The sequence below is a fragment of the Odocoileus virginianus genome, chromosome 1 (genome assembly GCF_023699985.2).
Source record: "Odocoileus virginianus isolate 20LAN1187 ecotype Illinois chromosome 1, Ovbor_1.2, whole genome shotgun sequence".
NCBI lineage: Eukaryota > Metazoa > Chordata > Mammalia > Artiodactyla > Cervidae > Odocoileus > Odocoileus virginianus.
In genome coordinates this window covers 31,668,961-31,695,140 of record NC_069674.1, presented here as the reverse complement: position 1 = coordinate 31,695,140, position 26,180 = coordinate 31,668,961, and the positions used below count along the sequence as shown (strand labels likewise).

General features: G+C 37.9%; 1 protein-coding gene across 2 annotated transcripts in view; it reads left to right on the top strand.

Annotated features, from left to right (window-relative positions):
* The window catches only part of CPED1 (cadherin like and PC-esterase domain containing 1), a 305,552-nt gene extending 289,648 nt beyond the window's left edge, over positions 1-15,904 (top strand). For both annotated transcript variants that reach the window (XM_070466510.1, XM_070466514.1), the window contains one exon: positions 13,872-15,904. In XM_070466510.1, coding sequence (XP_070322611.1) covers positions 13,872-14,111 — 240 coding nt within the window. In that variant the 3' untranslated portion in view covers positions 14,112-15,904. The remainder of the gene's footprint in view (positions 1-13,871) is intronic.
* The last annotated feature ends 10,276 nt before the right edge of the window (positions 15,905-26,180 follow it).

Sequence of the window (26,180 nt, the reverse complement as noted above, 5' to 3'; positions counted from 1 at the left end):
TAATCTTAATTAAGTTAACAAAAGCTTATCTGACCTATAAAGGTTTTCCTTCTGTATTTTGGACCTAAAGTTTTTCTCTTTTTCCTTCAAACTTTCAAAGTTTAGCATGAGCACAATGAAGAAAAACATCTTTAAATTCATCTAGCTAAAAACCTGAAATACTGACTTTTCAAGAAAAGATAACTCATTCAAATATAATTATCTTATATAGTAGATCCAAAAATTTAACTATCATCATGGATACTTTTAACAAATTAATAATGGAAATCTAATTCAACAAATTTTGAGTGTTTGTGTAAGCACTGTACTCACTGCTATCAATAAAGTAGGAAAATATTTTGTAGAATTCCCATGAGCATCTCAAACTTGACATGTTTCCAAATTTAGAATTAATTCTTCCCTTGAGGCTCTCTTCTTCTCTTGTATTCCTGTATTTATTTACTGTCATTTACAAGCTATGGCCATCCTTGATTCCTCCTTATCTAGCTAGTTACCAAATCCTATTTATCTCCTAAATATTCTTCCTTCTTTCCCCTGTACTATGTTCCAATTGCCTTGACTTGTTTATTCTTTATCTTAATCATTTAGATGAGTCCAGTTCTTGAGCTAAGCAGTGGTAATGCAAAAATAAATATGATACTTTCTATCATCAACATGTTGTAGTCAGAGAGCCAGGCATAAAAGCCTGTGTTATGAAACTGTATGTTAAAGAGATATAGAGAATTCCCTGGTAGTCCATTGGTTAAGACTTCACCTTCTATTGCAGGGGGTGCAGGTTAGATCCCTGGTTGGGGATCCCACATGCCTTGGGGCAAAAAAACCAAAACATAAAACAGAATCAATATTGTAACAAATTCCATAAAGACCTAAAAAAAGAGAGGGAGATATAAATAGAGTATTGTAGTACCACCAAGAAGAGGTACCTAATCCACTCTGAAGATTGAGTAACCCTCTTCTTATAAACTGTCCTAGTTTATTATTAAAGGATGCATGTGCTCTAGTAAAGGTAATAAAGTAATAGCAGAAGGAATAATTCATACCCCTTAAGACAGTGTGAACCAAAGTAGCTTTGAAATAGCCTGCTGTTCTCAGGAAACCACAAGCAATTCTGTATATTGTAGAACACTGGTTATAAAAGGGGACTGGGAAAAGTTCATGGCCAGATTATGATAAGAGTTTAGACTTATCCTATAGGTGATAGAGAGTCAATGAAAGGTTTTGGTGAGAAATGAAATGGTCATATCTTTATTTCAAATAGGTAAGTCTGATAACTGTGAAGAGGAAAGATTTCAAAAGGACTAAATCAGGGAGAGAAAGTAGACTTTTTAAAAAGCCAGGTGAGAGATGATAAAGGCTCACCCAAACCCAGACAGAGATGCAGTGATAAGAGAGAAGCAGACAATAGAAACCCTGTTTTTTAAAAAATATCTGTAAATCTTATGAGTGGCATGAGGGAGTAGGAAGAATCAAAGATGATTCCTAACTTGGCTGACGGATTCGAGAACTGAATCAGCAACTGAGACAGAGAATAGTTGAGAAGGTATGGGGCTTAGGGAAACAATGATTAATTCCGTTTTGAACATGTCATGTTCAAGATGCATGTAGGACATCTGGGTGGAGGTCCCTAGTCGGTGGTTGGAGATACACATCTGAAGCTTGAGGGGCAGGATGGGGCTAGAGAAAGAAATTTTAAGTCCTCAAAAAATAGGTAATGATCAAAACTGTGAACATAGATCATACAAAGAGGGTGAGTAGAGTAGGGAGAGCTGAAGAAGCAACTCTTGAAGACACCAATATTTAAGCAAAGTTTAGAGAAATGGGAGCATTTGAATTTAGAGAATAAACTGTTAGAGGAAATCTCCGGTAGACTGGGGTGCCATGGAAAGCCGAAAAGTGAAAATATATAAGGAGAGATTGAATAGGGTTAATGTTGTCCAGTGTAATAGATATCTTGTTAAGACAGGGACTTTGAAAGTCATTGATTTTGGCATTAAGAAGGTCCTTTCTTACCAAATTAAGAGTAGTTTCAGTAAAATATGGAGGGCAGGAATGAAGAGGTTTAAGAAATGAGAAAAAGTAAAACCTTTCAGCAAATAACAATAAGAAAGAGGGAAAGACACTGGATTTTAAAAAGTAATCAGTCTAGGGGCAATTTTGAGGAGGAACAATTTTGGCCATGTTTATGGGCAGAGAGGAACTAATCAATACTAAGGGATACATTGAGAATACAGGAGGAGGGACACTTTCCTGGTGGGCCAATGGTCAAGACTCCACATATCAGGGATTCCCTGGTGACTCAGTGGTAAAGAATCCGCCTGCCAATGCAGGAGACATGGGATTGATCTCAGGTCCAGGAGGATCCCTTGTGCCGAGGGGCAACTAATGCAGTGCGCTGCAACTACTGAGCTCTGCTCTAGAGCCCAGAAGCCATAACTACTGAAGCCAGATCACTCTAGAGCCTTTGCTCCACCAGGGAAGCCTCCGCTATGGGAAGCCCACACACTGCAACCAAGTGGAGCCCTCACTTGCAGCAACTATAGAAAACCCACCCAGCAACGAAGACCCAGTACATCCCAAAATTAATTTTAAAAATTAAAAAAAAAAAAAAAAGACTCCACATTTCCACTGCAGGTGGCACAGGTTTGGTCCCTGGCCAGCGGGGAACTAAGATCCCATATGGTGTGCAGCATGGCAAAAAAAAAGAGAGAGAGAGAAAGAAACAAAAGAAAGAAAAAAAGAAGAATACAGGAGAAAATGGGATTATTGGAGGAAGGCCACTGATAATGTGGGAGAGGACTAGGTCAAGGACGCTGGTTAATAGTTGGAAAAGGCTGGTCAGTGAACGAGGGAGATGGAAGGTCTTCTTCCCTATCTTTCATTTGCCCCAGACTATTACAATATCTTACTCTTGGAACCTTCACTTTCAGCTACTTGAATACATCTTTCCTGCCGCCACCAAGTGTTAATGTTTCTATACTTCAAATCTAACAGTATCATGTAAAATCTTTCAGTATCTCTAAAGGTAAAGATAAGTCAAAGACGCTTTTACTATCTACCATTCCTACACCTTTTTTTTTTTTTAAGAACATAATTCTAGAGAGCCCTTTCTCCTTAAAACAAAGGATGTTCAAGTCCATCTGCAAGTGAAGTCTAGCTTTTTCTAGTTGTCGATTAAAGATTGGTATGTGGTGAGAATGAGCTCATTAGCCATAATGGAGCTCAGCCTTTCCTGACATGGCTTGGTACAAAATGCTCTTCCATAGGGAGTACTCCATATTGAGTGGTAGTAACACCAATAACATCAGGGTGTTTCTCTGAAGAAGGATAATTAAATGGAGGATAAACACAGAAAAGTGTCAGTCACTATGTTGCCCTGGTATGATGACCCAGGAGGCAGCCATCTGGCCTCTGTAGTCCTGGAACATCGAATGTTGGTAGGCCTTAGAAAGAGATGCTGACCCATCACTATTTCATTTCATGTTATATGCAGTGAACACTCATTTCTGGAGGTTTAACTATAAACCTTTAAGTGCCAGGCTGAGATGGACTTTGGACTGCTTTGATTAACATTTTTCTTACTTTAGGTCTTAGTGTTCTAGTCTGGTGAAAGCAAGAGCTGCGGTTTGGGAAATACTACCACTTTAAGGATTCTTAAATAATATTAGTATATTAAATGATCCCAATAACCCTTACAAGCAAAGAAACTGTTTAGCTTAGTTTGACCCAATTTCTCCCAAAATGTTGACCACAGACCACTTTTCTTTTTTTAATAATAACTATTAACACCTCAGTAAACACATTTTGGGAAACCTAGCATAGAGAATAAGGTCTAAAATCACTCTTGGAGTGCAGATTAAATGTGGCAGATTGACCACAAGCATTTGTCTTTTCTTCCACTTGAAATTCCACAAAAAAGATTTTGAAGACATAAATCTCCATCACCACCGTCACCCAAGAAAAAGACAGAATAAGAAATAATTCATAGCAGACAAGAAATCTTAATTCATTTTAAGAAGTTTGACTTAGCCAGCAAGAGAAATTACAGTGTAAAATGCCTAATAAGGACCTATTGTACAGCACAGGGAACTATACTCAATATCTTGTAATAACTTACATTGGAAAAGAATCTAAAAAACAATAAATATGTGTGTGTGTATGTATATGTGTGTGTATGTGTATATATGTATATATATGCATAGCTGAATCACTTTTCTGTATATCTGAAACTAATACAACATTGTAAATCAACTCTATTTCAATAAAAACTTTAAAATATTAAAAATTTAAAAATTGTTTCATAGTTTAAAAAAGCAAAAGTTTATATTTTCCCTAAAAAACAATAAAGTGCCTACAGAGGAGAGACACCAATTATAATAAGGCACGCTTGACTCATGGATCCTCTGTGTGGTTCAGACCTGAAGGAACCAGGTGCTGAGGAAGGCAGGACTGCAGCACACATAAGAAAACAATTGGTTGACAATCTGTGTGCAAATCTGGTGGACACTGAGTCCCTCACCCCAATCCGTGCAGCCAAGAACCTACACCCATACACATGTGATTTCTTTTAAAATTGAACAGCAGAGAGTCTAGACTCAGAAACACAGATATAGCAAAAAGCAAACTAATCTAGAGGCTGAAATCAGAAAGCCAAACACGAGACTGGCTTCTGAAAAGTGGAGCTCCTAAAGTCCCGAAGACCCGTAAATCCCAGCAAGCAGTCACATGTCACCTCAGACAGGAGGCTGGAGATCTATTCTGATGAGAAATGAAATGGCCTAAAAAAAGATCTCTTTTAGAAACTCCAGAATAGCGCTCGGCAAATCCTTCCAGTGACTCCAGTAGTGGAAAATGTTGGTCCACACAGATCGTTTCTAGATAACATTTTGTGCGTGCATGCTCAGGCACTTAGTCGTGTCGACTATTCGTGACCCTATGGATTGTGACCCACCAGGTTCCTCTGACTGTGGAATTTTCCAGGCAGGAATACTGGAGTGGGTTGCCATGCCCTCCAGGGGATCTTCCTGACCCAGTGACCAAAACTATGTCTCTTGCTCTTGTCTCTTTACCAATGTGCTACCTGGGAGGTCCTGGTAACATTTTTATGCCATATATATATGCAGACTAGGGCTTCCCTGGTGGTTCGGTGATGACCTACCTGCTGATGTAGGAGACTCCAGTTCAATCCCTGGGTTGAGAGGATCCCATGGAGAAGGAAATGGCAACCCACTCCAGCGTTTCTTGCCTGGAAAATCCCATGGACAGAGGGCCTGGCAGGCTATAGTCCCTGGGATCCCAAAAAAGGCTTACAAGACTTAACAACTAAACAACAACAACATGTACAGGCTGTTCTGCACCACTGTGAGATCTCAGCTCCTTGACCAGGGATTGAACCCATGGCAGTGAAAGCGCAGAATCCTAACCACTAGGCCACCAGGGAACTCCCAATAGTGCCATATTCTGAAATAAAAATTCTAAGTTCAGGAGAGATGTAGGGAAACAAATACTGGTTTTAAGATCAAAATAGATTTCAGGACTCAACAAATCCATCTAAATAGTGTTTGAAATCAATTTGACTAACAAAGGTCATTCAAATAGTATCAAGAATTCAGTGACAGGACTATTCAACCACTTTGGAAACTGAGTTTAAGACAAGGCTTTAGTCTCTGAGGAACTGTGTAGAAGTGCAAGATAGAACCAACAGTTTAACTTGAAATCGGTAAACTACTGGTCTGTAACTCCTCCTAATGAATCTTTCCACTTCAGAGGAGAATTTGTTTCCAGAGTCAGGAACTGAGTTCTGACTGGGGGCAGGAATTAAAGAGGCTCAGTTCTCAGTGCAAGAAGGGTTGATGATTTGGAGGTAGGTTGGAAGACAGAGACACTGCATATCTGGAAACACCAGAAACAAAAAGAAAAAAAATAAAAACCTCATTCCTAAAGAAAACTTTAGTCTTGCCCTCTAATCCTCAGCATCTTTGACCCATTCAGAAGTTGGACTCCCTTCACTCAAACCATAGCTTATTTCATGTGGCTATAATTAAATATTGGGAGTGGGGGAGGTACATGAAAGAATTCCTTATTATCTTTAAAAATTGCATGATTTCCTGAAATGGAATTTTAAGGACTGGCTTCTAGCTATTGTTTGTCACTTTATTTTTATTCTCTTTCTGTAAATTCTTAAGCTATTTTTTCAGCTGATCATAAATTTTGTGACTGGATTGTGAATTGAATGTCCTGTCTTCAGAATGACTATACCAAATAAAAAGTACCTCAGTAGTATCCACTTATCTTCAAAGACTATGTTAGCTGGTTTTGCCTGCTCAAGCTCATGTTTTCCCACCTTAGAAAACCATTACCTCCATTCCTTAGACCCCAGGCATGATTGTGAAACACGTTTGTAATCAGAACATCTGCCCTAATCCAGTCTAGAAATTTTGGAACACTTGCATCACTGAAAATTGTTTTCTATTTTGTTCTGTGGATCTGGAACCACATCAGAAGTTTCTTGGGTATTATTCAAGTCAAGATCAGTTTTAGAAAAGGTATTTGCTTGTAATCTGCCTGACACTTTTCCAGCTCACCAAGCTTTCCCTTTGTATATCAGATTTTTGAAAATTCATAGTTATTTCAGATGCAGCAATTAATTGACATGGTAATACATTCATTCTGATGACTATGTGGAATCAATTTTGAGTGTTGACATTACATGAATTTAATAGTAAAAGTTGCCATGTACTTCTGTTGTGTAATTTATAACAATTTTTCATGTTTGGGAAGTTTTAACAATAGCCATTGACTCAAGCCAGTCAAGTAGAATTGTGGCCATTTGTATGCCTTCTAAAATGTCTGTGTGCTCAAGTCCTTAATTATGGATGGATGTGGAAAGATCTACAATCATAAGTTGGGAGATCTCTTAGCATATAAGAAGCCTAAGAGAAAGTAAAAGTTGCTTTTACACACCAAAGCACAGAATTTTTGTTACACTGAGTCAGAAAGAAATGTAATCATCTACATATCCTATATCTTATCATTACAGCTCTTGATTCCAGCTCCAAAATTACCCCTTTCCAAGTTTCCATAGAAACTATATTAAAAATCTATTACTGTTTTAAAACACTATAATCTTTACTTGAAAATCTATTCCTACTTGTAACTTAACCTAAATTTGAATATTGCTGAGCAAAAATAATTTTTATTATTACACTTATGCTTGTGATTATGGGACAATGCTGACCTAACACACTTCATGGAGACCAATTGTCCTTCACTTTCTCTTTCTAATTCTAAATATAATTTGACACAGCAAAGTCACAAAAAGAAAATAATAAAAGCAAAACTAAAGACAAGGAGCTTCTTTGGGTTATTTTAAACTGGCAAAAAAAAAAAAAAGCCCACAAAAAGCAAGCAACAAACAAAAAACGTCATCTAATGCTCACAGGTAATGTAGACATCTGCCAGTCGCCTGGTCGTGTGTTATTAACCATATGTAGTAGTTCATTTTTCTTCTAGGTAGATGTGTCTGTTCCTCAGTTGTCACATCCTAGACACCCAGATACAGAGAAGCATTTGGAAGCATCAACCCATTCGTGTTTGTCTCTGATTGAGGTGACCACTCTATACACAAATATCTAGGATCCTTTGTCTCTGGTTCAAGGCCTAAGTTTTTCACCTTTGTTTTCTAAGAGCTCATTTTGTTGTTTACTATTATTATTCCCCAGAGATAAGCCTAACATTTGTATCGCTAACACCTCTCTTTCAAAGCCACATTCCAGTTACCACTCTGTTTGGAATTTAGTAATCCCAACGGGTCCTCTGATTTTGGAAGGACTCACATGGACATATTTCCACACATGAGATCAAAGGAAAGAAACAATTCACTTTTTACAGGAATCAAACATCATTCACTTGCATAACATTTCCAAGACTTAAAAATATAGCTAACTCCTTTTCTTCCACTTTAGAGTCCATAAGAGTAGGTAAAATACAGTAATATTTTGAAACTCAGAGATAGGAGTTTGATGGCAATGCCAGAAACCAAATTTTACAAAGAAATAATAGCTGTGTGAACAGATATCATGGCCATCATGAATTAGCACTGTCTCCTTAATGTAATAATATTTACTAAGGAACTACTTATTATATAGAAACAACAGGGTGCCTGACCTTGGGGATCTAGTCTCAGACAATGGCTCTGAAGTCATTTCATTCTTGTTCTTACTTCAAGTATCTTAGACGTGTGTCTTTATATAGTCCCCTTGAGGGTAGGACCATATCTGAGTTACTCCATGTGTTTCTTAGAGAGAGAACTCTGAAGTTTGAAAGATGGGTATTATATGGCAAAAATAAATCATATTTTGATTTTATAATATACAGCATCATCTTCTATTGCTTTTATCTTTTAAAATGATTACATGAATTCTTGCTAATTCTAAAAAATTTTGAAGTATATATAATAAAAACAAAAATTCTTTTGTTTTTGTACTACACACACCTCCTGAATTTTCACTCCCTTCTCCACTGGAGATCCTGTTTGCAGTATGGGACATGAAGTGAAGTGAAAGTCGCTCAGTCGTGTCCAACTCTTTGCAACTCCATGGACAGTAGTCCATGGAATTCTCCAGGCCAGAATATTGGAGTGAGTAGCCTTTCTATTCTCCAGGGGATCATCCCACCCCAGGGATCGAACCCAGGCCTCCCACATTGCAGGCGGATTCTTTACCAGCTGAACCACCAGGGAAATTTGGTACATAGCTCCATTTTAAACACACATGCTTGATTTTAATCCCATGTAATTAAAACTACTTGGCTGTCAACATTTATAGTCATTAGATTTATATGACATTGGGCCCTATTTAGGACTGCCTTATTTTTCCATGAAAATTTTTAGGGAACAGGCAGTTTATAAAATACATTTTAATCTGCAGTGTGAAAACTCCTATTTTTTCTCAGTGTTGAATTTTGCTTCTACTTAGCTTATGCTTGCTCAGTCACTCAGTCATGTCTGACTTGTTTGCAATCCTGTGGACTGTAGCCCTCCAGTCTCCTCTGTCCGTGGGATTTCCCAGGCAAGAATACTGGTGGAGTGGGTTGCCAATTCCTACTCCAGGGGATCTTCCTGACCCAGGGATCGAACCACATCTCCTGCATTGGCAGGCGGATTCTTTACCACAGAGCCACCTGGGAAGCCCATACTTGGCTTACACAGCCAGCAAATTGAGTCCGTGGTAGATTGAAGCTAAACTCAAGTCCCTTTGATGAATGAATATCTGGTATTGAAATCTCCTCTCATCACTGCTGCTTTTTTCCTTCCCAAATGGTCTTTGCCATTTTCCTACATTTACTTTCTGAGATCTGTTTTAGAATTCCTTTGTCATGTACCCCCCAATCCTTCTGTGATTAAAATTGGAATAGCACTTTAATTAACTTGGAAAGATTTGACATGTTGTGTCTTTATATTTATTTGGGTTTTCTTTTATGTTTCATTAAATTGTTGATGCATTCTTCACCTATGCCCTATAGATCATCATCAAATTTGATGAAGTTGTTTTAATATTGTAATGAAATCTTTTCTCTATTTCTTATTAGTTGTTGATAGATTCTAGAAAAGCTATTTAATTTTTAAATATTAACTTTAAAATATTTCATTATTTTACAGTAGGTTCCTTTGAGTTTTCAGGCAAACATCACATAGCTGCAAATAATTCTTCAGTAACCTTCTATGACAAAATATTTCATAATATTGAAGCTTAACATTCCTGAAATAAATTGTATATGCTAGTAAATCCCAAGGAGAGAGGAGCCTGGCAGGCTACAGTCCATGGGGTTACAAGAGTCGGACACGACTTAGTGACTAAAGAAAGAGAGCAATACAGCACATGGTACTGATAGATTTTTTTAAATGATATGAGATTAAATTTACAGTAGCATTTTGGGAGGATTTTTTATGTCTTTATTTTGACAAATCAAAATTGAAATCATTCTTTCTCTGTAGGTTTGTCTGCTTAACAAAAGGAACTGGGAAATTTATTATCTTTGATTATTTCTTGAAAAATAGTATTCAAAGGAAACCAACTGAGTTAAGTATTGGGTTAATCCCTGGCATCATGGGTAGGAATCAGTCTTATATACCATAATAGAAGCCTTGGCACTGTAGGAGGCATTAGACTGGCCCTCAAAAGCTGCAGAGTGTGGGGCGGAATCCCCATCATTCCATCTTCTTTTCTCAGAGATTATCTTAGTGATTTAAAAATAGAACTGTTTTATCAAAAATAAAACTATATCATGTGATCTGGCAAAAGACTGACACTACTCCCAAGTGTATACAAATACACTGGAAATAGATATTTTTGTATATCCCTTTTATGAATCATGTTCAAGATTGCTGTAAACATCTAAACTAGTATTATCCAACATTTGTAATGCAACATCAAATGCAACCCTGAAATCACAGAAAACATTAAAATAATTTTTAAGGAATAGAACCTTTCTGCGTTGGGATGAATCTTCTTTTATTTTTCATTGCAATTAGCATGCAGATCATCAGGCAGTTGCAAGAGCCAGAACTTAACCTTATATAAACAAAATTAACCTTATTTTGGCTTCAGAACACTAGAATAATATTTTTTCAGGGTTGACTACATTATTTACACTTAAGTGTTTCCTTAAGTCAACTTCCTTAAGAATGTTCACTAATCTTGCTATAGATGAATACAAACCACCTCCAAAATGGACAAAACCTTCAGGAAAACATTGGTGCACCTCCCCAGCCAATCATATTTAATGTTGTCGTATAACCAGAGGTGGAAGGTGACCCATAATAGAAACATACAACTTTGGGACCTGGAATACTAATCAGTGGCTAACTGCAGATTGAGCTGTAAATTATGATCCAGAAGGATTCCTCACCACAACCCACTGACTTCACTGAACTTCTTAAGCGTCACTTCATCTGAGGGGCCTGATCACGAAAAGCCAAACCTCCCATAGTGACAGAAAAACAATTCATTTCTTTGGGCTTAGCAGGGTATAATTGGCTTTAAAATATATTGCTGTTATATTTTTCTTCAAAATGAGAATAGCTTTAGTGTTTCTATGATTATAAAATAATGCACATTTATTATAGTAAAATTAAAAAGTAAGGACCAAAAAGGTACAAATAATACCTTTTAAACTGCCTGTCATTCTTCCACCCAAAGATGATTGCCCTTAACCTTTTCAGGTAGATCGTTACAGACTTTCTATTCACACAACTCTTCTGAAATAGTTTCTGCTCACTCAAAACTTAACTAAAAAGATTTACCTTCCAAATAAAATGCTACTTTTTTCACATATTCTATATTGTTAGAACTGTGTTCACTGCATTCTTTTATATGGGATCAAAAAATATGTACCTAAATCATTACATAGTCTTCAAAAGAATTTTTAAAAACCATATAAGCTAGTGTTCTTTTTTTTTTTTTTGGTGCTAGTGTTGCTTTCATTAATCATTAGTAATAAATAAATAATGTGTCCATATTGAGTGAAAGTAATGTCTTACGATTGCATTAGTATGATGAAATTAAAAGATTTTCTATTCATCTGCAAACATACTCAAAACATTTTTGCCGGTATTTACTCTTTTCCCTACTTCTCAGCCCTCCCCGAAACCCAGTCTCTCTTGGTCCCCACCTCATTTTCTCTGACTTTTGTTGCTAACACCCTGTGCTACATTAACCCGGTGATTAAAGCTGACAATGATAGGATTTCACCAGAGCTGCGTTTTACATATTGTACAAATAGACAATGTATATGTCCTTTTTGTTTGTATGTGTGCATGTTGATATTCCTAAAATATCTGTGAAGAGAATGGCAAAAAAACTAAAATATACATTGCCTCTGGGGAGGGAATTGAGTGACGGGAGATAAGAGCAGAGATGGGAAGGAAACTTTTTTATGAGATACTCTTCTATGCTTTATAAATGTTTATACTGCCTAATGAAAACAATTTCAAGATAAAAATATATCTACATATGTACAAACATTGATAAAGCTATTAGTGTAATGGAACTTAGGCAGCTCCTTCAGGTTCCATAACTTACCCCTTTCTCAGAGACGTGAAACCAATGACTGTAACAGTGTCAGCTTGTGGGTATGCAGTGCAAAAAAATTTTCTATTTCCTTTGAAAATCATTTTAGTTATCATTTAGTTATCATTCTCTAAAAGGATGCCATGATAGGTTTAGAGTACCATGTTTGAATCAGTGATTCAGCAAGATGTCAGTGTCTTCTATTTGTTAACATCTAGCCTAAATACACTCACATATGCACACACACACACTCACAGCAGTGTGGTAGAGACACCATCTGAGACTCTTTACTTGCCTTAGAGACAGTTGCCCTAAGGTAAGAAAAGCAGCATAAATTTTCATTTCAACCTTTTTCCTTTTGAAAGATAATTTACATTGATTCTTGATCATGTCAGTCATACTCATGCCATTTGGGCAACATCTGTGTATAGAGATGCTGTTCAACTTTGTGAGTTAGTTATCCTGCTCTTCAGTTCAATTCAGTCACCCAGTCGTGTCCAATTCTTTGTGACCCCATGAACCCCAGCACACCAGGCCTCCCTGTCCATCACCAACTCCTGGAGTTTACCCAGGCTCATCTCCATTGAGTCGGTGATGCCATCCAACCATCTCTTCCTCCGTTGTCCCCTTCTCCTCCTGTCCTCAATCCCTCCCAACATCAGGGTCTTTCCTAGTAAGTCAGCTCTTTGCATCAAGTGGCCAAAGTATTGGAGTTTCAGCTTCAACATCAGTCCTTCCAATAAACACCCAGGACTGATCTCCTTTAGGATAGACTGGTTGCATCTCCTTGCAGTCTAAGGGACTCTCAAGAGTTTTCTACAACACCACAGTTCAAAAGCATCAATTCTTTGGCGCTCAGCTTTCTTCATAGTCCAACTTTCACATCCATACATGACTACTGGAAAAACCATAGCCTTGACTAGACAGACATTTGTGGGCAAAGTAATGTCTCTGCTTTTTAATGTCCTGTCTAGGTTGGTCATAACTTTCCTTCCAAGGAGTAAGCTCTTTTAATTTCATGTCTATAGTCACCATCTGCAGTGATTTTGGAGCCCCAAAAAATAAAGTCAGCTAGTGTTTCCCCATCTATTTGCCATGAAGTGATAGGACTGGATGCCATGATCTTAGTTTTCTGAATGTTGAGCTTTAAGCCAGCTTTTTCACTCCCCTCTTTCACTTTCATCAAGAGGCTTTTTAGTTCCTCTTCAGTTTCTGCCATAAGGGTGGTGTGTCATCTGCATATCTGAGGTTATTGATATTTCTCCCAGCAACCCTGATTCCAGCTTGTGCTTTATCCAGCCCAGCATTTCTCATGATGTACTCTGCCCATAAGTTAAATAAGCAGGGTGACAATATACAGCCTTGATATATTGCTTTTCCTATTTGGAACCAGTCTGTTGTTCCATGTCCATTTCTAACTGTTGCTTCCTGACCTGCATACAGATTTCTCAAGAGGCAGGTCAGGTGGTCTGGTATCTCCATCTCATTCAGAATTTTCCAGAGTTTATTGTGATCCACACAGTCAAAGGCTTTGGAATAGTCAATAAAGCAGAAATAGATGTTTTTTTGGAACTCTCTTGCTTTTTCAGTGATCCATCAGATGCTGGCAATTTGATCTGTGGTTCCTCTGCCTTTTCTAAATCAAGCTTAAACATCTGGAAGTTCACAGATCATGTATTGCTGAAGCCTGGCTTGGAGAATTTTGAGCATTACTTTACTAGCATGTGAGATGAGTGCAATTGTGTGGTAGTTTGGATTCAAATGTCCTTGATTTTGCCTCACTATTTTTTTTTCTTTTATTTGCAGGTGGTGAAATCAAAATTATCCAAAGAAGATCACTTTCTTAAAATGAAACAATCAAGAAATCATATTGTGGGAAAATATTTCAGCAATCAAAGCAAATTACGACAAAGACGACAAGACTCTATGACAAATGTTCAATCACCGTTTCATGTCAGAGGTCCAATTAATCAGGTTTGCTCTGAAATCCTTCTCAGCAGGATGTGTGCCAGTGAAAGAACTGTGGAGGCCCTGCAGAAGGACTGAACTTGGAATTGGATACAAGCCACTCCCCTGGACAATGGTCTAAGCGCCAAATCCTGGTCATCAGGTGTATTTTGGTTCTACCACACACACTCAGGCTCATGAGCATACACATACACACTGATGCACATTTAGCTAAAAAAAAAAAAGTCATTACACTTTTTTGTACAGCTTTATAAAATCAGGATGTGCACTTGGAAATCAGTTGGTATCAAGATGAAAGACAGAACTAGAAAAAGGTGACCTGAAATATAATCATAAACTAGATCCACTGTGGGCTGGTATTGCACTGTGATGATAAAGAGAAATATAGACATTTGATAAGTGGGGGAAAAGATCATGTTCTTGAGTATTGTGTTATCATCTTTAATGGTATCTTAATATTGAAAATGGTTTGAGGAATTACATTTCACCTGCCAGTTGGGATTTTGCTGTGCTTGCCCTTACCAGGAGAAAACGTGGCATAGATGAGGGTTTAGGCTTTGTGAATCTAATGCTTATGAAAACAGTTTCTTCCTAGGTTTTTAAATCCTTTAACTGAAAGGAAAAGAACAGGAATGTTCCTCCAGGGAATTCTAAGAGATTCTATGAAAGAAATAGGAAATATAATATTTTACAGTTAAAACACCAATATATTTAACTTTGCACTCTTTCTACTTTTCATAAACATTCCCTCCTAGCCTGTCCATGAACTTGGATGGGTAACTGAAGTCTGAGTTGATTAAGTATGTAATATTAAAGTGAGAAAAACAAGCTATAGTTCCTTATGGGTTACTTTATTATGTTTCATTGATGATATTACTTAAGAAAAAAGCTTTTGTTTGCTATTAGAGCCCTATATAATTTAAGACTGTGAGTATATTAATATTTTATGTAACTATTTTGCAAAGTATTAAGCATTCTCAACTGCATAAGCATTTATATCCAGAAAGCATTCATATATGTCCACAAATATTACTGTTGCTAGTAAACATATTTTGATTTTCCTGAGAGAGTGTATCTAATCCAAATTTAGAATAGACATACGATTAGTTTTTATAAAACTGTGGCATATATATATAACATATCTAATCCTAGTAATTGAAAACTTTCTCTTCTATATTTTAAAATGGTAAATTTCTTTATTGTGCAAAAGCTTTGTTGTGAGATAACATCTCACAGTTACAATGACTCTTAAAGGATTATTTTTCTTTTGGGGAAAAAATACTGAGAGGGCTAATTCAGTGCTTAGCTGAAATTACCAAATGCACAAATACCTCAATTCCAATACTATACCAAAAACAAATCTATTTTGATTCATCAGTTCTTTAGTATAAATATAAACTTCCTTTAAATACTCTATTTTTATATATATTTTTATATGAAAGTAAACATAAATTTATATTTAACGGTCTTAAATTATATCTAAGCACAAATATCACTTGATATAAACAATTAATACCTGTGTCTAAAAACAGGTGATAAATTTTTTAAATGAGCGGTACAGAATTAACTTTTAAAATGAAATATTTTCTAGTATCTACAGCTATTTGTAAGCACCATTTTTTGGTTTTTAGTGCTTTTTTAATGATATAAAATGTTGCCAATTCATGTAGCTCCTCCATCCTGTTTTAATGTATTACATATTCTGTAACAGAATTATAGTCAGTGGATATTTCTTATAATTTACTGCCAACCTGACTGTAATACATTTCTGACCGAAGTTAGCTTTGCATTTACCTCTTTACCATTGAAATAGTAGTGGATTTTAGAAACAACTGTAATAATACAATTAATAAATGTCTTACTAGTAATAATCCTTGTTTGGAGAATATGCTTTATTTTCCTTTTTACTGGAGGTATACACCATATAGGAATTCCTTCCTAGCTCTGTCGGTAGAGAATCCACTGGCGATGCAGGAGACCTGGGTACAATTCCTGGGTGGAAGAGATCTCCTGGAGAAGGAAATGGGAACCCACTCCAGTATTCTTGCCTGGATAATCCCATGGACAGAGCAGCCGATGGGGTTGCAAGAGTCAGACATGACTTAGCGACTAAAGAACCACCACCATACGCTAAAAATATCATCCTGTGGACTCAGCTACTAAAGTATAGTTTAATAATATGACCATATACTTCCTTCCAACCCCAATATTCTATAAATTTTGATCAGATGAACTCCCTGCTCCACAGTGACAAAGCTTTTGAATACAATACAGTGGTGAGTTTTGTCTGCAAGGCACTGAAATGCGAAGAATCATTTTAGTTAACTCTTTGATTGAAAAAGAAACACTTTTTACTTACCTTAAGCAAATAGGCGTGTGTTTGTTTGTGCATGTGTATTTGTGTGTGTTTGACAAGTTCATAATTTGAATGAGAAAAATACAGTAGGTATTTTAATATATTTTTGAGGTAAAAGTTAAAGCTAAATGAATTATTTGGGGCAAGAACTGATTGGTATCCAATCTAAACTAAAGAAAACATTTATAATATTAAAAGTCAAGAATAATTGCATTAGCATTCCCAAGCATCCTTGTTGATTGCGCATGTGTGTGTGTGTTTAAAGGCACAGTACACTATTTGCCAGCCATCCAAGTAAGCAAAGAGGATCCCCTAAGGACGGGCAAACAAGACAGTTCACCATCAGCTTTACATTGGATCGTTTAATCTTCTTCAAGTAGGTGCCTCTGTGCTGCAGTCTGCCCTACAGAACACTTCCCACTTAGAAAGCACTGGATAAAATCACCAATTTTTGAGATGGAAATCGTTCTGGTAATGTTTATGGAGAAAAAATATAATGCTGTTCTGCACCTGAACTTTCTTTTTTTAGTTTCATCTCACTGAATGATTCCAAGAAGAAATACAGAAACTGGTCAAAAATTATGTAACCCAGTAAGAGTTATTTCAAAGCCACAATGCTTTGGCTGGGAGAGGGTGTGTGGTGGGAGCGGGTGAAGGGGAGTGGCTGGTATCTAATACAGCAATGAGTTCAGAACATAGAGAGATGATCAGGGCGAGGATCTTACTAAATATTATTTTATGAGCTCCTTAGTTTGAGCAATTACTGAAAGAATCATCAGTATCTAAAGTTTTCTCTGCGAATTTTCATCTTATAAAAAAAAGACCAAAATGTCATCAAAATCAGTGACTAGATTTCAGTTCAGTCAGTTCAGTCGCTCAGTCATGTCCAACTCTCTGCAACCCCATCAACCGCCAGCACACCAGGTCTCCCTACCCATCACCAACTCCCGGAGTCTACCCAAACCCAAGTCCATCGAGTTGGTGATGCCATCCAGCCATCTCATCCTCTGTTGTCCCCTTCTCCTCCTGCCCCCAATCCCTCCCAGCATCAGGGTCTTTTCCAATGAGTCAGCTCTTCGCATCAGAGGGCCAAAGTATTGGAGTTTCAACTTCAACATCAGTCCCTCCAATGAGGACTGATCTCCTTTAGGATGGACCGGTTGGATCTTCTTGCAGTCCAAGGGACTCTCAAGAATCTTCTACAACACCACAGTTCCAAAGCATCAATTCATCAGTGCTCAGCTTTCTTTATAGTCCAACTCTCACATCCATACATGACTCCTGGAAAAACCATAGCCTTGATTAGACGGACCTTTGTTGGCAAAGTAATGTCTGTGCTTTTTAATATGCTGTCTTGGTTGGTCATAACTTTCCTTACAAGGAGTAAGCATCTTTTAATTTCATGGCTGCAGTTACCATCTGCAGTGATTTTGGAGCCCAGAAAAATAAAGTCAACCACTGTTTCCACCGTTTCCCCATCTATCTGCCATTAAGTAGTGGGACCGGATGCTATGATCTTAGTTTTCTGAATGCTGAGTTTTAAGCCAACTTTTTCACTCTCCTGTTTCACTTTCATACTTAAAATGAACAGACAAGATTTTGAGTAAGTTCATATGAGCTGATAACTTCAAAAACATGTATCCAAGTACAAAATGATATTACACCACAGCAGATTTTGACCAAAGCAAGGAGTAATTGCTCTGCCAATACTGCTGTATTGTTGTTTTAAAATATGCATATAAAGACTACTCTTCAAAACTAAGGCATTTTGAAAGATCACTTCAACTTATGGAGATGGACCAAAAGCTGTCAGAAACCCCAAAGACCTACTAAAGACAGTAGGATACTGCCAGCCCTTACAAACTAGATTTTGTATTTGGCACAGCTTCCAGGCCTTCATACTGTCAAACAGCCTTTTATCATGTTTTTATTGCTGGAGTAACTGTTATTATCAACTTCCATATTTCTTTCATGGTTCAGTCACTTGGTGTAGGGAGCTGTAGAACTTATTTTTTTCTAACTGATTCAGACCATACAGTCCCCTCCTGAAAATCATGCTCCATTTGTTTTCTTTATGTTTATTGAAATATAAAGAATTTGTTTTATAGCTCCATTAAATGTTGGACCACTATGCTTTAACATACTCAATACACAATCAAAATACAAATTCTTAAAACTTATGGAGAGTATTTACAATTTGTAAGTCTCTCTGCAGTGTAAATAAAGATAATTACTTAAACCCAGCTAATGGCAGGACCAAAATGAAAGCAGCCATGATTAGAAAAAACACTATAAAAGGATCATCATCTTTAGGTATATCAGGTTTTGAATTTGATTTATGTTGACTGGTATTTTCTCCCAAGTCCATAGCACTCTCTGCAAAAGACTGTTTTCACTTAGTTTTTTAAAAGTCTTTTTTCCAACTCTTTGTGTAATATATCTGGGGGAAAACTACCTTTTAGATTAGGTTATGAGGAGACATTTAATATATCTAATCAAGTTATTTTCCTAAGAAATGTTTGTATAGGTTCTTATTATTTTTATTACATGGAAAAGTAATTCTTATAAAAATCATTAAAATGTTTAGATTTTTTTAAAAGAAAAGTAATTACAGTTGACCATAGGTACATCAGAATTCAGAAACAACGTGGTGTCACATGTATCAAATGTATTCAACTTATTCTCAACAACTTCATAGTGATTTTTCTTATTTTATGGTTGGCTGGTGAAATACATCAATTTGATGTGGCTTTTAATGCTAGTTTAAATGATTTAATGTTGATGGTATGTGATTTATTTACATATGTTATTCAATTGTATTTCCATCTTTTTAAATAATAAAATCTGTTCAAAATCTATAGATTAAAATCTTAGTCTATGGCATCAAGGTCAAAATTTTTATTTTATTTACAGTCTATAATTTAATTTTTTACTTGGCCTATAATTTGTCTGCTCTTAAAATTAAATTATTAATTCAAACATCAGAAAAAAAATTTAACATGAACATAAAATGGGCATATGTTGTAATATATGTTCAACCATGCATCCACTAATCTCCACTTCAGTATAAGAGGTTGTTTGGTCTCCTGTAGATTTTCTCATGTTAACAGCTGAAGGTTTGGTATTCAAGACTCTTGACGTCAATATATGCAATCAATACATGGAGATGAGAGGATGGTATAAAATGCCAGCACTGAAACCAGTATGGCTTATGTTTGTGCATTAGGCCCATCATCATGAGACTTGGTCAGAAAAGGGGGCTACATAGAGAAGAGAGACTCTTCCCACAATGGCTTCTGGGATGGATAAAAATTATGAACACCCTCTCCAGCTGTCTTTGACAGACCCTGGACATCTCTTCAAACCTCTTCTTAATACACAAGTCACTTGGAGGGTTTCATTCCTAAGGAAAAAATAAATAATAATTTTCAAACTTTATTGGACCAAAAATTACAACTTAGACTAACCAAATAGCAACTGAATGTGCCTTTAATGATATCTTCTTATTTACAATCAGAAAAAATAGAAACTGACCTCTAACCACCAATATAGTATAACCTCTGGAGAACTTGAAAGAGCAATCCATTTTTCAATTCATTTCTTTTTTTCACCTATGGGGTCATTCACTCTACTGTTTATCCTTAGCTTTGCCTTTGAAATGGAATGTGTGCGGTATTTTAAGCATGCATTTAGTATGTAATACAAGTTACATTTTAAAACTTACACTTTTACTCTCTCCTCCTCACCTTAATTACATGTAACATGAAGCTTATGTTTTAATGGGCATGAGCACACCAGTTTTACTGTATCATAAAAGCAGTTTATGAGCCTTATGTTAAAAATTGGTGCCCATGTCATTGGCAAGGCATGAAATTATTTGCAGCTACTTCTTCTACTTATAAGATAAATTTGGTCTGAATTAAGAATCACACAGAAGGAAGTTGAAACAATGCCTTTGTAGCCTAAAATGAGTTTAGTCATCAAATTTTTGACACAGATTTGGGTTCACCAGTTTCCATCACATGTGCATACCCCCTGGGGAGAACCTGGTCTCTGTCCATACTTGTCTCTAAAGAGTCCCCATTCCAATGTTTGCATTAGTTATGCAGAATCAATGGCATGTTTTTAAAAGGGTGTGGATACAACCTTAGCACAATTACTCCTGCCAAGAACAGGAATCATTTCAATAGGATGGAGTTTCCCGGGGCCTTGTTACTGGTAAACAACCGGAATTCTTTTGGCCACCTACTCTATCAATAAATGGAAATCTTCCATGAATTATTTATGGATTCTGAGATGAAGCTGATACAGACATTGTATCTCAAGTTTCCACTTCCCAGAAGGATGGGCAGTCTCAAGTGGGTGATTGGCCTAAGTAGTGTTTTTCTGTTACCTGGGGTCGTCATGAGTCTTTGAAGTACTGAGTTGCTGAAAGTCGATTTCTCTTCCAATGGAAGCTTCCCTGGGCAGCATCTTCAGTAAACTGTTATCAATTACAGTGAAAATGAATGCCTTCCCTTTACCACTGAGCGCAGACTTGTTATCCCGTGTCTGCAGACATGAAAGCACAAACTTGGAGGCCAAAATCAAGCCTTCTCTGGTTTGTGTCTGGGCAGAGCATGTGTGTCAAATAAGGGATTCAGAAACAGGAATTCTGGATTATTTTAAACAAAAGTTCATACTGGAAAAAAAATACACATGTGTGCAAATACATGTGTCCTTGTGTGCGTACACATGCACACAAAATTAAATAGATAGCTGAGAGGTACCCAATATTGTATAAACATTGTATTCATTTCTTTAAAACTTTCCTCTTATTTTTGATTTATAACCTGTAGAAAACCTTTAGAATAGCAGGTTCTCCATCTCTGGAGGCCTCAGGCAGGTGCTCCTCCAGACACGTGGGGAATGCGGCTGGAGGCGTCTGCCAAGCAGAGCCCTGAGGGGCATGCAAGAGGAGGCTTCTGGCAGATGTCTCTCTCGGGAAGTGACAAGCGACCGAACTGCCAGAAACGATCAGCAGAAGAAGATGCTAGCAAAGCTCGGAATCCACTAAGATGATCAAGTGAGCTTGGAGAAAGAGAACTGGGCAGCTCCAAGCTCTGTTGAGAATAAAAACGGATCACTAGGGCTCCCTGAGAGGAATTACTCTTTGTCGGGGATGCCTTGATGTGCCCTATCCCTCACCTCCTCCCCACTCTCCATCTCACATCTTCCCTAAGCTGCTCTGATCTTGCAGGTCTTTCCCATGGGTAAAGGTAGACATAGATGGGAGGGAGCGGGTAGCTTGACTGAATCCTGGGTCTTCACCAATGACTGGCTTGCAATGCAGGAGACACAGCAGAAGTGAGTTCGAACCCCCTGGGTTGGGAAGATCCCCTCGAGGCAGAAATGGAAACCCACTCCAGTATTCTTGCCTGAAAAATCCCATGGACAGAGGAGCCTGGCTGGCTATAGTCCATAGGGTTGCACAGAGTCGGACAGAACTAAGTAACTGAGCAGGAGCAAGCTGGGGTGAGGTCAGGTTGCACAGAAGGCACTTGGAAGATCACAGTTCTACAGCTCATTAGGCCAAAATGGAACTGCCTCCTTCAAGTGGATTATTTTCCCCTTTTTGTTACTTCCGCAGCCCCTATATCCAACTCTGTCATTGCACTACCACATAATGTAATAACTATCTATAATGTCCTATTTACATGCTCCCTCCACTAACCTGAGCTTCTCAAGGCCTGGGATTAACTCTTCTTCATGTTTCTACCATGTAATTTCTAACACAGAGTTGGAGCTCAGCATATATTTCTCTCTCATCCTCCTTTCTCTGGCTACTGCCTCTCAGCTGAGATGTCATCTCCTCTGGAAATCCTCTTCTGATTCCCCAAATACTAGCCAAACTGGGCTTTCTTTGTGTTTCCCCAGAGCTCTTGGCTTCACACCACCCCCATCTCAACATTTCTCTTTCTTTGTCTGTTTAATAATCTGTACCCACTGGAATATCAACCCCACAAGGAAGGAACTGAGTTTTTTGCTTGTTTGGTTGTGCTTATTTACTATTTCCTTTTAACTGTTTATTGAGATATAGTTTGAATGTGTTCATGTGTGCATAATAAATCACTTCAGTCATGTCTGACTCTGCGACCCTATGGACTGTAGCCCCCCAGTCTCCTCTGTCCATGGGATTCTCCAGGCAGGAATACTGGAGTGGGTTGCCATGCCTTCCACCAGGGGATTTTCCAGACCCAGGTATCAAACCCGCTACTCTAGTCTCCTGCATTGGCAGGTGGTTACTTTACCACTAGTGCCACCCAGGAAACCTGAGATATAGCTTACATACCATAAAATGTGTTCAATTCAAGTGTGCAATTCAATGGTTTCTAGTGAATTTACTTATTTGCAACCATCACTATAATCTAAACTTAGAACATTTTTTGTCCCCCTAAAAAGAAATGTAGGGGTTACTTTACCCCCTTTTCTTTTCTCCACCCCAGCCTAGACAACTGCTCATCTGCTTTGTGTATCTATAGATCAACCTGCCCTGAGTGTGTCCTGTGCATAGAATCATACAATATGTGTTCTTTTGCAGCTGGCTTCTTTCATTTAGTATTTTTATCTTTGGGTTCTCAGTTTAGAAATAAATTGCATAGCACAGAAAAGACATTCAATGAATTTTTCTAACATGAGAAAATAAATGCACTACCCAATTCTACCATTTTTTGGGAGTTAGAAATCATTCTCAAAATAGAACTCGTCCAAGAGGCTTTTACAAAGCAGTATGTTAGAAATAGCATTGAAAGTTGAAAGTATTAGTCGCTCAATCAAGTCTGACTCTTTGCAACCCCATGGACTTAGCCCGCCAGGCTCCTCTGTTCATGGGATTCTCCAGGCAAGAATACTGGCGTGGGTTGCCATTCCCTTCTCCAGGGAATCTTCCCAACCCAGGGATCGAACCCATGTCTCCTGTGTCTCCTGCATTGCAGGTGGATTCTTTACTGCTGAGCCCCCTGGGAAGCCCAATAAACAGTGTTAGTGCTTCTTAACCCCCTTCTAGTTGTTGGTCTGTTCCCATGGAACCCCTTGGACTAAGGTAAGGCCCAGAAGAGGGAGCTGGGGTGGGTGTGAGCCACACATGGAAGCTGTCCGCTGGGCTCTGGGGGACGCTGTTAGGCACTCGGGGAGCTGCTGACCCTTGAGTGCCAGGCCTTAAGGTTTGCAGTCTGTGCAAGACAGAGGTGCCCTTGCCTTCTCTTTGCTGTCCCCTCTCATTGCTCATCTCAGCAGTTGCTTCCCTGCCTGTATCAAAACTCGAGAGGGTCTGATGAAATCATGCCCAGGTTCAATGAAACATGAGGGCCAATACCTCAAACCCTCACAAGGGTACTGAAGTTTTGAGAGAACAAAGTCAGACATTTTTAGTTGGGGAATTTCAGATATCAGCTAACCAGAAATGGGGCTGTTGGAAGAAGTGAGGAGCATCACATAACTATCTCAAAGATTCTGCCATTCCCAAGAACAGAGGAGACAAGAGACAGGCTGTAGAGATGGCCTCACCCAGAGTTGTCTGCTACCTGGACCCTGGGGTATGTGGGAAGATGCCCCTTCCGGCGTGCATACCAGTGAGGCACGGCTTCTGATCTGTAGAAAGATTTCTATTAGCTTTCTTTTTCTACCATGCTATTGTCAAATGCAATATTAATGTAGCATCAAAATTTATCATTTTTATGTCATAAATCTTCCTTTAATTTTATATATAATAAGTGCCTACAGATGCAAATCATGTTTGAATGGAAGAACATAATGGTTAAAAGAAGTATTGGCCATATTGTAGTAATTTTGCAAACAGCTGTTTCAAGTTAACATATATGTATTCCCAGTCTTGTGTATATGAGATACAAGTTAATGTCAACAGTACATTAACAATGCAACTGAATCTAATTATGGAATTGAAAGTGCTATGCTTAGAGGGATAACATTTTCGCTGAAAAGCATAGGTAGACATCTGTTTCTGGTGAGTTTCAAATAGGTACTTGCATCTTTTACACTCATCAATTCCATAATTTTTTGGAACAGTGGATTAACTAAAAGATTTGTCTGCATATTTTTTCCTAAAACTAGATGGCAGATATATTCTTCAGCAATTAGTTTTGTGAGTGGCATTATATATGCCTTTTAAATATGCATATGGGAGGTGTAAAGAGGGCTGCAAATGATGCTCTTACTTCTGCACACTTGATTGGAATTTAGGGCAAAAGGAAAGCTTCCTCGCTTTGTTACCAGATGGCTCCCCACTGCATCGGCAATTCCTTATTTTACTAGATTCTTCCGTTGGAAATCCTTTCAGTTAGTGAAATCACTTACATTAACCTTCAGGGTCTCTTAAGATGCTAATATCCTTGGAACACTGGGGCTGTTAGACCCTTCAAGTATGAGTGATTTTATTCACAGTTTTTCTTCCAGTCACTAGCTAAACTCAATGCACTGAGTACATAGAGGAATGGGGTATGATTTTGAGGGAAACCCCGTGGCAAAGAAGATTCCTCAGAGGAAAAAAAGGTGCCTGAGAAGCAAGGGGCATTGGCTGCCAATGTGCCCAGTGTCATGCCAAGTTCACTTCTAAAAACTGAAATTTAAATCATGTATCCTTGATCAGCAAACTTGGAATATAGTACCTTTATGGAACTGTTAAAGGAATTCAAAATTTTCACCTGGAGAGGTGAAGATTTTAGAGATGGCCTGACTGGGCTATTCCCATTACATACCATTGTTTCCCATGTTATAAATTTAGCTTAGTCAGAAGACCCAGCTAGAAGACCCACATTTTTTCCCCTTCCAGTTCTTCATTTGCAGGTTTCCACTGCCCAAGGCAAACTAAAAATTACTTAGTCAAGAATATAATGGCAGCGGTCCTCTCAGCCGTCTAGAGCTTCCAAACAAACCCCTCCAGATCATTCACATGATAAAACAATGAAAGATTGTGCTTTTGTTTGCACTGCATTTTTAAGCAGGAGGCCCAATGCATCTAAAGGCAGGCCATTTTTAGACGGTTGCCAAAGATGTATAGCATTGTTAAATGGAGACGATCACTCATCGGCTTAACTATTGATGGAAACAAAAAGCTTATGTTCCTCCTTTATTGCTTAGAGGATTTGAATACCAGTGCAATCGGGCTATGATGCCAACTATCTCAAGGACTGCCAACAACAATTTGTCTCATCTGGTAAGCTGTGTCCTAAGTGTTTTATCCATTCTCATGGCTCTGCGCAGGTGCATTTTTCAGAGAGAAAATGAATTACTTAGTCAAGTGTACAATGACAGTAGTCCTCGCCCCCAGAGCTTCTACACAGACTCCTCCAGATCATTTATATGAGAACATATGTTCATCAAGCTTCTAAGATGTGAATAGTCACTGGTAAACAAGGCAGATTAAAGAACACAGTGGTGAAATTCCATGTTGTAAAGGACTTTAAAGGATTTTTAAAATTTGACCATGTATCTGGTCTCCAGATAATAAGGTATTTTAGTGGCCTGAGGGTAAACTACAAAAAACTTCTATTCTTCGGTCTCTTCCCTGCAAATACAAAGCATAGCTGTTAGCCTAAACAGAGTATGCTCGACTTTGCAGTGTTTATTTCTACATTGCACTGAAAGATGACCACTGGCCAAAGTTTTCTTGGGGGAACAGGATTCAAACACTTATAACCACCAATTCTTGTAGTTCCAGAAAGATCAGGGTTGTTTTGTTTTGTTTTTTGGCTAGTACACCATTTGGGAAGGCAAGCCAGTTTTAGTCATCAGGT